The sequence below is a fragment of the Leptonotus elevatus genome, chromosome 4 (genome assembly GCF_054856555.1).
Source record: "Leptonotus elevatus isolate MCC_2025b chromosome 4, RoL_Lele_1.0, whole genome shotgun sequence".
Classification (NCBI taxonomy): Eukaryota; Metazoa; Chordata; class Actinopteri; order Syngnathiformes; family Syngnathidae; genus Leptonotus; species Leptonotus elevatus.
Window position 1 is genome coordinate 14,977,325 of NC_141242.1, and position 12,456 is coordinate 14,989,780.

Sequence of the window (12,456 nt, forward strand, 5' to 3'; positions counted from 1 at the left end):
ACTGGCGAACTCTACCCCTAAACCGTGAATGTGACCCCACCCAGTGTATATACAAGTGTGTGTGTGTGGTGCATTAAAATTAGGAGCAGGTGAACCGGAGCCGATGGAAATGATATTCCCACGCTCCGATCCACCCGCCACCCAAGCATGTTGCTGAGTGTATGTGGTGCATTAAAAAAAATAGATAGGGCGGGGGGGGGGGGGGGGTGGGTGGCGACCCGGGGGGGGGGGAACCGCAGCACTGCTCTATACTGCGGCCCCCAACCGATGGCACCCCCACAAGCCCCCCCCCCACCCACAAGTTGTGTGGTGTATTAAAATTGGAGGGGAGTTGTAGGGTGAAGACGGTGTTTCCACCCTACCCCACCCCCCAAAGTGTGTTATGTGCCCTATATGTCTATAAAAGTGTATTGTGCAAACCTAGTGTAGTGAGTTAAGAGGTGTGACCAGCGGGGCCCCCCCCAACCGGGCGGGGGCAGGAGGCGCACCGGCCCACCAAGCCCCCACCCACCCCACCAGGACCCCGGCGGGCATATGGGACCCGTCCGGCGGGGCGATAGGGCTCGCCCCCCGGATACTGGGTCCCGCCCGAGGTGTCAGGACGCCCACCGGAGCGGGGCGGGCACGACACCAAACCCCAGCCACCCCCGCCGGCCCCCATAGCACCGAGACCCGGGCCATGGATGGAGCCCCCGGCCCAGGGGAGGGGAAGGAAGGCGTACCGGGGAAGGGGAAGGGAGGAGGGAAGGGGACGACAAGAAGGGCAGGGGGCAGCGGCAGGGACGCAAGGAGAGGGGGAGAGGAGGAGGAAGGGCGACGAGGGAGAGGGGACAGGGAGGCGGAGGACGGGCGGGGAGAGGCGAGGAGGGAGAGGCAGCAAGGGGGAGGAAGGGGGAGGGGAGAGGGAACCACCGGGCACCCCGGCGGCCCACAGGCCCCGAACCGCGTCGCCGGGCCCAGAGCGACGGACCGCGCCGGAACGGCGCCGCCCCCGACACCAGGGAAAGCCCCGCAACGCAGCACCCCCCAAGAGACCCAGGGAACGGCCAAGACGCAGCCGCCACCCAGCAGCCAACAGAGGGGCAGACCCGCCCACTCCCCGCCAGGGGGGACAGCACCCACAGAATTAACCCACTGGCATGCCGTGAATCCGAATATCAACCCCTGGTGCCCATCGGAGGTGAATCCGCTCGATCCCGCTGGCAGCAGCCGGGTTCCTGACTATGGAAACACAACCATTAGTTACAAATTGCCTAATACAGAAACATCAATGCCAGTTATAACGCTGCTGTGGCTCTCGCTAACAGGCAGAATTAAAATCCAAGTTTAGGTTAAAAAATTCTATATACGTAGACCATGTTTCTTTAAATTTTGACATTTGGTTTTTATTTGAGGCAGATATTTTTTCCATTAAAATATGATTTATGAGGAGGTTAGACCATTGGTCGATATTCAAAGTTTGTTTATTTTTCCAGTTAACAAGAATTGTTTTTTTTGCGATAGTAAGGGCTACAAGTATAGATTGAAATTGTTTATGTGGTAAGTCAATTGTTGTTAAGTCACCTAGCAAACACAAGTTTGGAGAGAACGGTATCCTACAGTCCAAGACAGCGGAAAGTTTTTCTAAGACTTTAGTCCAGAAACACATAACCGGAGTACATAACCATAAAGCATGAAAATAAGTGTCTGTAGTGTTTTGTAAACACTGGAGACAAATGTCGGAGTCTGAGAGTCCCATTTTCTTCATCATATATTGAGTAATGTATGTTCTGTGAATAATTTTATATTGGATAAGTTGTAAATTTGTGTGTTTTGTCATTTTAAAAACATTTTCACAAACTTGAATCCAAAAGACAGATTCCGGAGCTATAGACAAGTCTGTTTCCCATTTTGAGATGGGTAAAGACGTTTTATCAGTATATGAAAGTAACTTATATATTTTTGAGAGTTTTTTTGTTGTTGTCGGAGAAAGCTTGGTAATATCTTTAGCTAAAACAGGCGGTTGGAGCGTACCCTGGAGTGTTGGAATTTGTTTCTTTATCATACTTTTAACTTGCAAATAATGTAAAAAGTTTCCGTTTTTTATTTTATATTTTTGGAGCAAGGATGTATGAATGTATATGACTGATGCGTATAGTAAGAATCAATGAGGACGGGTTACTAATAAGCCATGGCTTCTACCCGTCAGTCTTTCGGATGTCAATGTTGCAAATGATATTATGTGATCGATGCAAGCTGTAGTAATGTGTCCAAAAAAATGAACAAAACAAACAAACAAATCAAAAAAAGGCTTACGAACAGGCTTTGTCATGCCGGTTGACTTGCCGTCGCTGTCGGCCATGTAAGCAAAAAGTTCCATATGACACTTTGCGCGTTATGCTTCTCAACGAGGATCGGACGGCTAGCGAGCACTTCATTACTTGAAGCCATCTTCCTGCACCCTCTCGCACACACGCACAAAGAGTCGTGCCACTTACTTAAGGCGTTTTCCACATATCGGTAGACAGGCGGCCATGCGTGTATGTTAACCAGCGTTTAAAACAGACTTGGCAAGCTGTCTCGTATTTATTTTTTTTAAATACCGGTGCTTGAAAAATTATACCACTCTATTAGCCCCAAGGTGTTGTGGTTTTGTATGCATGTATACAGTTATATTCTGATGTCAAGGAATGTTCTGTTCTGTTTATTGTAATGTTTGATTAAAAAATAATAAATACAGTTCCAAAAGAAAAAAAGATACCAAGCCGTTTTTGACGCCGAAACATTGAGGTATGGTACTGGTATCCCGTGCAACACTACATTGACACACACACACTAACCACTGACGAGACGTTGCGGTCGACACGCTGACCTCTCTTCTTGTTTGGCATGATGATCAATGTGGAGAACAGGTGCCAGAAGAAAAACTATTTGCAACAAGTAAAACTGTTTGCGAATATGTTTGCAACCTTTTATGAACCCTGACTTAACCTAAAATCCGTTTGTAAGCATGCCGTTTAGCGAGAAATGAGCTTTACATAAGTGTTATGTTGAATTTGAGATTCATTTGTAAGACTAATCTATCATGTTTTGTACCGTGCAAGCTACTGAAGAAGGGGGACTCCCTTAGACTTGATTTGATAGCAATTCTATATTAAATACAAAGTGATTTGCGCTACACCAGAAAACTTATGGACCCAAAATGGAAAGGAAGTGAAAATGTTTTTAACCATATTTGAACACCTTCAGGTGACCAGAGCCATCAGCCAGAAGATACAAGGTGTTAAGCACCGAGCCAGAGCTGTCCTCAGTCTGGGAAACACAGTCTTTCTGGATATTATGGTATGTTCTGACTGACTAGATGGACCTTTGACACATTGAAAACCATCTTGATTGTTGTGCTTCTTGGAGGTTCTGGAGAGTCGAGTAGCTGGAATGAAGACTGTGATCAGCGAGCACAACGTTCCCACCCTCATTTTGAACACAGGCATGGCGGAAAGAAACCCAGATCATCTGGAACAGCTGCAGCTACTCAGTCAGGATAGAGTGACCAATCATGCATGTGGGTAAGAAACTATTAGGTGGATGTGTTAATGACACCACTACTGAGTCATCTTATTATATTCACTCAAAGGGAATTTCAACTGGCACTTTAATGTATACTTGGTGTGAATGTATACACTCATGCAGGCAGGCACACAAGGAGAGATGTCATAGAGTAGAGAAAATTGAGCTGGGGGTTGCTGGTGTGGACGATGCCTTACTCAAGGATATCTCGACAATAGCCAGTGAGAAGACTAGCATTTCTCCAATAACTACTTTCAAATTTTTGTCAGCAGCAAGAATGAAACTAGTGACCCTCTGGTGAGGCCTGAGCCCTTACACATGAGCAACCAAACCAGTGGAGAAGTCAAGGAACCTGATGCTCTGGAACTCCAGCTACTTCCTCTTCTCCAGGAATTAGACAAGAAGACAAGCATAAGCATTTCATCAGAAATCAGGTTGCTTTTACATTTTTGGAGTACACTGACCACCTGTTTGTTGTTGGAAATGAAAGTAACAGGAATTTTTACTTTGCAGCAGAACTGAAATTGAATGTGACTCAACAACCAACCAGACGCCTCATCTTTACAGCAACGAAGACGGTAAAAAGTCTTAAATGCTGACATTTTGAATTGAGCAGCAGGCTCAATGAAAGCTGGCTATTTAGCTCAAATAGTTGTTTGCTGTGATGTGTTCAGGTGTTTCTGCTGGTGACAACCAACACAGTGAGATGCGCGATGGAGACAGTCACATGACTAAGAGGTATGATAGTACATATGACAAAGTAGAGTGGTTTTACTGTTTTTATAGGTATACAATACAGTGCTAATTTTCTCAATTACAAACACAAATTAAATTGGGATTTGTGTGGAACAAATTCATGCATTTAAATTCATGTCAATGGCTAAAACTGATCTGTCATATGGAAAAATTGCCTTGAAAGTCACGGACCATAGCCCAGCAAGGAATGATGGAATAGGACCCTGGTTCTATTTTGTGGGGTTTCCCTCCTGAACTGAAGCCATGATTGATTAAACGTGTGTGTGTTTGGGGGTAATCCATTTAAGAATTAATGAGCTAGTATCTAGACTCGTCGTACTGAGACTTAATGTGTGGCACTTTGACACCACCTCGTGTCAGTCTGCACCCTCAGGTCCGTTGGTTTCAAACGCCCACGTCATTGAATGTCACGCTGAAGCTGAGGGAACCGCAGAGTCAGCGCTGCGACTTCCACTCCGACCGCGCTGTGTACAGGTCTGTTTTGACGGCTTCGCACATTGCTCGCGTGTTTCACTCTGCATCTGACAGCCACTGGAGCCTTTTGGACAGAGCTCTGTTCACTGGAGGAAGTGGGTACATGTTTAGCAAGGCTTACTTTGCCTGAAGGGGGCAATCACGCCATCACCAGCATGGGACGCGCACACATGCTTATGTTTTCTAATCATTTTCACTTGACTTGTTTGGAGTTCATCTTCAGGATGGTTTGATTTGGATTGTGTCTACATTTGAGCTCACCTCATTATTGTAGCCTGCTTAATTTTTGTGCTACAGTAGCACCTTGAATTACTTATGAGTTTTTCTTCAATTAAAAGCTGTCGCTCAGTTGATTTTCATTTTACATCTTGCAAGAATCACAAGTTATTGCACAGAACAAACGGTAAAATACAAAAGGAAAACCAGAGGTGAGCAAAACCGTCATACATTGACCGATGAAGTTCTTTACGACACGAGCCTCGTAAAAATACACGGATTGAGAAGGACCTTATTTACTTGCCCGGATTGACGGACGTAAACCTGCTTCAGTCGGTGGTCAGTCTATGTATTTTTTCGAGGCTTTGCGTCATAAAGTACTCAGAGAAAATGCGAACGCATCCGTCAATGACGGGCCGACGTAACAGTGGTTTTCCCCACCTCTGAGGAAAACACTTGCAAAGAGCTGCTGTCGGCAATCACTCGCACACAGACACTGTTTTTCTTCATAAATTTTTTTTGTGTGTTTTTTGGGGGCGGGGGTAATGGAACTGATTAATAACATTTGAATAATTTCAAAGTCTAAAAAGTGATTTGATATCCAAGCAAATTGTATATTAACTTGGTCACAGAACAAATGAAACTTGTCAAGGTATCACTGTAAAATGAAACAAGGATGATCTCATCTCAAATTACTCTCAAATGTATTTCCTCAAAGAAATATGGGCCTGTTCAATTGAACACTTTGCTATTATTTTGTTGTTGAATGTTAACCGTTATAGCGTTTAATTGTTTTGCCTCTTACTACATGTCACTGGCAGTTAGTCAAAGAAGCATTAGATGTTGTTAATTTTGAACTGACCACATGACAGACTGTTAATATGCCATCTTAAGAATGTTTGATATCACATTTAGTTTGTCTTGATTGTTAAAGTTTTTTTTTTTCAAGCGTGTAATAAAACAGTGGTTCTCAACTGTTGTCATCTTGGACCCGCATTTTCCTCTTGTCTCAAAGTTGCGACACACTCTTTTAAGAAGCAAAGAAGAAAAACAAGCATTGTCCAAAAGTAGCCTTTGAAAACATGTACTGTATATAATTTTTAACACTCAACAAAATGGGTGTCCTTCATTGCCGGGTTGACAAACCTTCTGTCAAGTATTGACGGAATGAATGCCCACCTCTGCTTTCAGAGCATCTTTTTAAGAAACTGAGGAAAAACATGGCAACTGCATGAATATAAATAAATGATGATGAATAAAGAATCGACGTGTAATTGACCTACAAACTAATAAAGTCAAATAAAACGTAAAGGGTTGTATAGCTGCTACAAAATGGCAGCAAAGTAATTGATATCCTTTTAGGAAAGTCCCTCATCAAATATCTTCCATTCCGGAACTATATACTAGAGAGGAATAACAAATACGAATTAACTAACAGTTACGCCACAAGATTGATGATGCATGTAAATCAAAATTAGTTATTTTTAGAACAAAATTGTGGGCTACTTATGTTGCCTTTGGCGCTAACTAGTACCAGCTGGCATTTTATTTTATTAAGGCAATGCACATGAATTAAAAGGCATCCTTGAAAGTAATTGTCTATTTTCTCTTTGTTCACGTAGAAGAAGAAAAAAAGTTAATTGGAGGCATTTGATTTCAAAGAGGCAGCTTGTTTTCTCAACTCTGCGAGCAGCGCCCTTCTTAAAAGTCCCCTCAGAAAAGAAAAGAGCAGCTCAGAGTCCTTACCGGTGGTGACGGACAGTATTAGTAGTTATTAACTTTTTAAAACCAGGTAAACCATCAAACTGGTAATTGGCCCATGCCTTTTGGGAACCTGACCCACCAGTTGAGAATCACTGATTACAAATTGATTCATTTCGCATCACATGCTCATTACTCTCTTTTTTTAACGTTTATGCTAGCATAGCAAAAATGCAATTTACAAATACTTTTTTTTTATAGAGCACATCATGTATATCGGGAAACATTACTATAAGTTAACTTGTGATTGTTCAAACTTCAAGTGTTTTGAAATAAAGCTCATAAAGAGTGAGCAGAGTACAGTGCATTAGACACCTTTACTAATGTGCATGCATGTTCAGTGGCATTGTGAATGGTCGCCACTACGGAGTGGATCTGGATCTCCATGCGGCCGTGTTGGCTGAGCGCTGCTGCTGGGAACTGAAGTCCAACGAGCCCGTCCTCACGCTGGTCAAACAAGAGTGTGGCTACTGGCCCACGCTTCTCAGGAGCAAGGTGCTGATTGGTTTTAACTCCTCACATAAAGCAAAATTTAGGCTTCAACTGAAACCCCCCTTCCCCTTCCCCCGCAGAACATTTTTGTGAGTTACGACATAGAGCATCTGGAAGAGGAAGACACCATGTCCACTCATGGTAAGAGCTAGGGATGTAACGATAACGGCAATATTGTGATATTGCGATATTAAAACTGCCACAATATATCGTCATGTCACAATATTAAAAGTAGCACATCTGTTTTCAAAAGGCATGTTTTGGCCCTTCTGTGTTTAAAATCCACACTAATCGTCAGATGAAGGGGAATATGCTTGTGAACCGAGTCAGTATGTGGAGGAACTCAATGTGTGCGTGCATTAGCAACTGTTATATTAAGTTTTATTAGAGATTGTAGGTGGTTTATATGCACCGCTGTTATGTACAAAAGCAAAATATTGTCCTTTTTTTTTATTATTTTTTTTAGTATGAGCTCATTTTTTGTTTCAATACTGTGACTTTTTTTACATATCGCCAACCTCCACAATATCGTGATAATTATATCGTGAGCTTCATATCGTGATATTGTACCGTGATGTTTGTATATCGTAACATCACTCGTAAGAGCGTTACACAAAAACACTCGTTAGTAGGCCTGAACATTTTATGGATTATGATCAATTAATTCAAGTTTACTTAATGTGGATTAAGTTTGGTTGGTTTTGCTTAGTTAAAAGTGTGTGCCCGCTAACATGCACTGCTTGTGAACCACATGCATGCAAACATAGAGGAGCTAGTCTATGAAACCACAGTCACTGTTGTAGATTGCAAAAATATAAAAGTTGGTGACTCAAAGCCGCACACCAAGCGGTTGAGCACTGCACATGTACCACATGCTGCAACTAAAAAACCGGACGGATGGTAGCGCTCGCCTATTCTTCTCCGCTTTTGGTGGTGGACCAATCCCGAAACTTAATCCACTTTAGGAAACAGTCCTGGTGTTTGCTGGACTTTCTTGGGCGGCCTGAAGCCTTCTTCACAGCAATTGAACCTCTCTCCTTGAAGTTCTTGATGAACTGATAAATGGCAGATATAGATTTCGCAAATAATTTCATCTGATCACGGTGCATAACATTCTGGAGTACATTAAAATTGCCATCATCAAAAATGAGGCAGTAGATTTTGTGAAAATTTATATTTGAGTAATTCTCAAAACTTTTGGCCATGACTGTATACTGTGTTGATTTTTATTGAACCACAAAACCATCGTATGATTGTCACATTGCCTCAAAGAGTGTGTGGATATTTTTGAGAGGGTGTTGGCATTTCTCAGTCAGCCAGTTTGGGCAGCGTCGCCCGATGTGCAGAAGGCCTTCCAGCTGCAAATACTCTCATTAAGACATAATGAGAAGGTCAGCATTTGCTCCAATTGTGATTCAGTGTTCAGAATGAGTGTGCCTGTTTTTGTGTGCTTTACCCATGTGACCTGAAGTCCTCCTCCATATGACGTTGCTTTCTTGTTCAGGTGACGTGTTTGTGGCCGACACGGGAGAAGAATGCCACTTTGTCAACGGGGACAGCGGCACCGACAGCGACTCCATGTGCTGAAGGTCTTCAACACACTTGTCGACTTTTGATGCTGCACGGAGAGCTCCACCAACGTTGTGAATAGTTCTTGATGATGGTGCTGGTGTCACACTTGATTGGTTGGTTTGATAATCGATTGATCGTTAAGAGACCTTGCTTAACTAGATAGATAGACAGATAGATAGATACAGCGCTGTGAAAAAGTATCTGCCCCCTTGTCAAATTCTTACTTTTTGTAGTTTCCTAATTATAATGTTCAAGGTCATCAAACAGATGCAAATATCGGACAAAACCCAAGTAAACATGAAATGCAGTTTTTAAATGGTGATTTTATTTATTAAAGGACAGTATGTAGATTTTTTTCCGTTTTGAATTGTCAATGTTCATTAATTTTAAAAGCCCACTTTTACTTTAAATAATATGCAAAAAAATGTGTTTATATATATATATATATATATATATATATATATATATATATATATATATATATGTGTATATACATATATATATATATATGTATATTTGTATATATATATATGTATATGTGTATATATGTATGTGTGTGTGTGTATATATATGTGTATGTATGTATGAATGTGTATATATGGTGTATGTATATATATGTGTATGTATATATTTATATATATATATATATATATATAATGTGTTGATGTGATAGAACTTTTTTTTGTGTGCATATTATTGAAAGTAAAAGTGGGATTTAAAAATTAATGAACATTGAAAAAAACGAAAACAATTCTACATAATGTCCCTTTTATTTAATTGTAGGTCCAGTGCAGTGGTAGGGAACCCTGGTCCTCGAGAACCACTGTCCTGCCTGTTTTCCATGTCTCCTCCAACAACACACCTGATTCATGAACAAGATTATCAGGCTTCTACAGAGTTTGCTGATCATTTGAGTCAGCTGTGTTGGAGAGGGAGACATGGAAAACAGGCAGGATAGTGGCTCTCGAGGACCAGGGTTCCCTATCACTGGTCTAGTGGTCTCTAATGGGGTTTATGCCACGGAGGAGGCGGGACTTCCGTGTTTTACACATCAGCTTTGTTTCCGGTTCTGGTTTGCGACATGTGGGCCGCGTCCCGTTACTTGCGCTTCCGCAATTGTGCCCCTTTGTTGCGCGTTCCCGTCGACGGGTGCGAGTGTGTAGTGTGTCTGTCTCAGTTGTCCGAAGCATTTCAGAGACCTGAGACGCCAATCTGCAGGAGCGCGCGGTTGGGCGGCGTGGGGGTGCGAGTGTTGGAACGCGGCCATCAGTGGCTGGAAACGGCGCTGATGTGTGAAAGTCTGAAGTCAGTGGCATCTACCCCATTATATTACATTACATTATATTACGTTGCACCGTGCAAAGGTATCAATACCAGTATGGCCATTTTACAATCAGGAACTAGAAATTAGAAGGCTAGAAAATTGCTACTACTTTTTTATACGGGCATATAGCAATACCAAAATAAATACATTTATTAAGTTATGGCATAGCATTTTCATCAGATTCAAGTCTGCACTTCGACTAGGCCATTCCAAAACCTTCATTTTGTGGTTGTTTTAAGCTTCTTTTTATTTATTTTTTATTATTATAATTTTTTTTATTATTATTTTTTTTTTTTACAAAGGTTCAGGGAGGTTTGAATATTTTTTCCACCCCATAAATAAGAATCCCCATTTAAAAACTGCATTTTATGTTTACTTAGGTTATCTTTGGCTAATCCAAACATTTTGTTTGATGATTTTGATGATGGGCACATAGGACATACTACACCAATAAACAATAAAGTGGAAAAACTATGCAAAAAAATAATTTGAGAAGGTGGCAAACACTTTTTCATGACACTAGCTCAAGAGGAACCTTAGTTTTTGAACAATTTGGTTTGTGAAAGAAAAAAAAAGAAAAATAACGAGAAAAAAAATCCCTTTACGAACAGTCTTGGCAGGGCTGTGGAAGGCTCAGAACGTTTTTTTCTTATACCCTATGACAGTGATTGCCAACCTTTATTGAGCCAAGGCACATACTTGTATGTTAAGTTTTTCCAATTATATACTTTTTGACATCTACAGTAATAGTTAATTTATTATTTCTGTTTGTTACTATAAGTTGCTGGCATAGATGGAAGAAAGATACTTTTTTTAATTTTTATAAATACATTTCTATTAAGTGGAATTTGATCCCATGGTTCACCATTAGAGGTCTCACGGCACAGAGGTTGAGAATCACTGTTGCGGCTGAACATGTAAACTCACTGCACTTTTTGTTTTTGTTTCAAATTAAAGCAAACCTAAGTGAAACATTAGCACTTCAGTTATACTGACATTTTAGGAAAAGTTTATTTGCTGTAGAAAATCTTAAGGAGCTATTCATTTGCTGAAGTTTTCATTGAACTATCTATGACATGCTTCTAAGCCTGGGAGAACCCTGCACTTTTTGTTAAAATTTGAAAACAAAGATATCTATTATCCAAGATATAAAGGGGGGAAAAAAACTTTAATATGTTATGTTAAAATACAAATAAAATTTAATAAACATGAAACAGTTAAACAAAGTTAAGTGTTGGAGTTTGTATTATTAAAAATGTTGACAAGTATTTTCATTTTATCTTCAAACGAATATCAGCTCCAAATTTGGTTATCGGTCTCCTTGACTACTAATAACCCGTAGTGGCCCTGAAACAACCATATCAGCCTAGCTGTACTTTGGTCTCCCTGTTCAAGATGGCGGCCACTCTGCATCAGGCACCATCGAGTGCTCTTCTACCTGTACAGTATATCTATGGGCCCTCACTAGGTGAGTGGGGAGCAAAGTGGGAGCAATCAACAGACTTCTAAATTGTTACGTTGTCACTGTTCCTGACAACTTTTGTTGGGTTTTAGCTGAAAACACTGTTCTGTTTGTGTTTTACGTCAGGATCCCTGCAGAGGATCCGCACTGAAAATGCAGCGGAGAAATACATGCGTTTGTTTGTTTCTGTCTAGAGTCTTTCCAAGAAGATGCTACATTTGTTGAGGGATGAACCGTTCAGAACTCTTAGGACGCGTGTTGTTGCATCAAAAAAGAAACCCCCCAAAATAAATAACAATTTAATTCCAATAAAATCAAAATCAAAGGCAGCTCCAATCTTATTCCATTAATGTCCCAAAAAAATACAACACAAACCTTTTTATATACGACAACGGTCAAAAAACTGTATGCCGCTTAAGGTTCATTCACACACACCTACGACGGCGTGTTAGGGCGACGTATAAAAAAGTAAATATATTTTTTAGAGGGGCCAATATTACGAGAGAAAAAAAACTCACAAAATTGTCGCTTTATAAAGTCACAAATTTGAGACTTTATAAAGCGGTATACATTTGTGAGAAAAAAAGTTTATAGTGACAAATTTGCGAGTTTATAAAAGTGGCAGATTTGCGAGTTTATAAAGTGGCAGATTTGCACGAAAAAAACCTCAAACTTACGAAAAATACACATAGCGTACTACTCGGACTTTGTGCCAATACTTTTCGGTCAGGTTTTCAAATGAGGAGATAGTAATTGCTTTAGCAGAGATTAACCATATCATGTTAAGCGTTCGCTCTTTGTGTGTTGGATACGGCCAGCGACAAAGACGCCTTGCTTTGTGAAGGGCCACACC

General features: G+C 41.1%; 1 protein-coding gene across 10 annotated transcripts in view; it reads left to right on the top strand.

Annotated features, from left to right (window-relative positions):
• Nucleotides 1–11,367, top strand: part of tdrd12 (tudor domain containing 12) — a 28,525-nt gene extending 17,158 nt beyond the window's left edge. For 7 of the 10 annotated variants that reach the window (XM_086073883.1, XM_086073882.1, XM_086073874.1 and 4 more), the window contains 9 exons: nt 3,229–3,321; nt 3,391–3,545; nt 3,816–3,980; nt 4,060–4,124; nt 4,221–4,284; nt 4,663–4,776; nt 7,095–7,248; nt 7,326–7,386; nt 8,750–11,367. In XM_086073883.1, coding sequence (XP_085930009.1) covers nt 3,229–3,321; nt 3,391–3,545; nt 3,816–3,980; nt 4,060–4,124; nt 4,221–4,284; nt 4,663–4,776; nt 7,095–7,248; nt 7,326–7,386; nt 8,750–8,832 — 954 coding nt within the window. In that variant the 3' untranslated portion in view covers nt 8,833–11,367. The remainder of the gene's footprint in view (nt 1–3,228; nt 3,322–3,390; nt 3,546–3,815; nt 3,981–4,059; nt 4,125–4,220; nt 4,285–4,662; nt 4,777–7,094; nt 7,249–7,325; nt 7,387–8,749) is intronic. The other 3 variants (XM_086073875.1, XM_086073879.1, XM_086073877.1) reach the window with 2 other exon arrangements.
• The last annotated feature ends 1,089 nt before the right edge of the window (nt 11,368–12,456 follow it).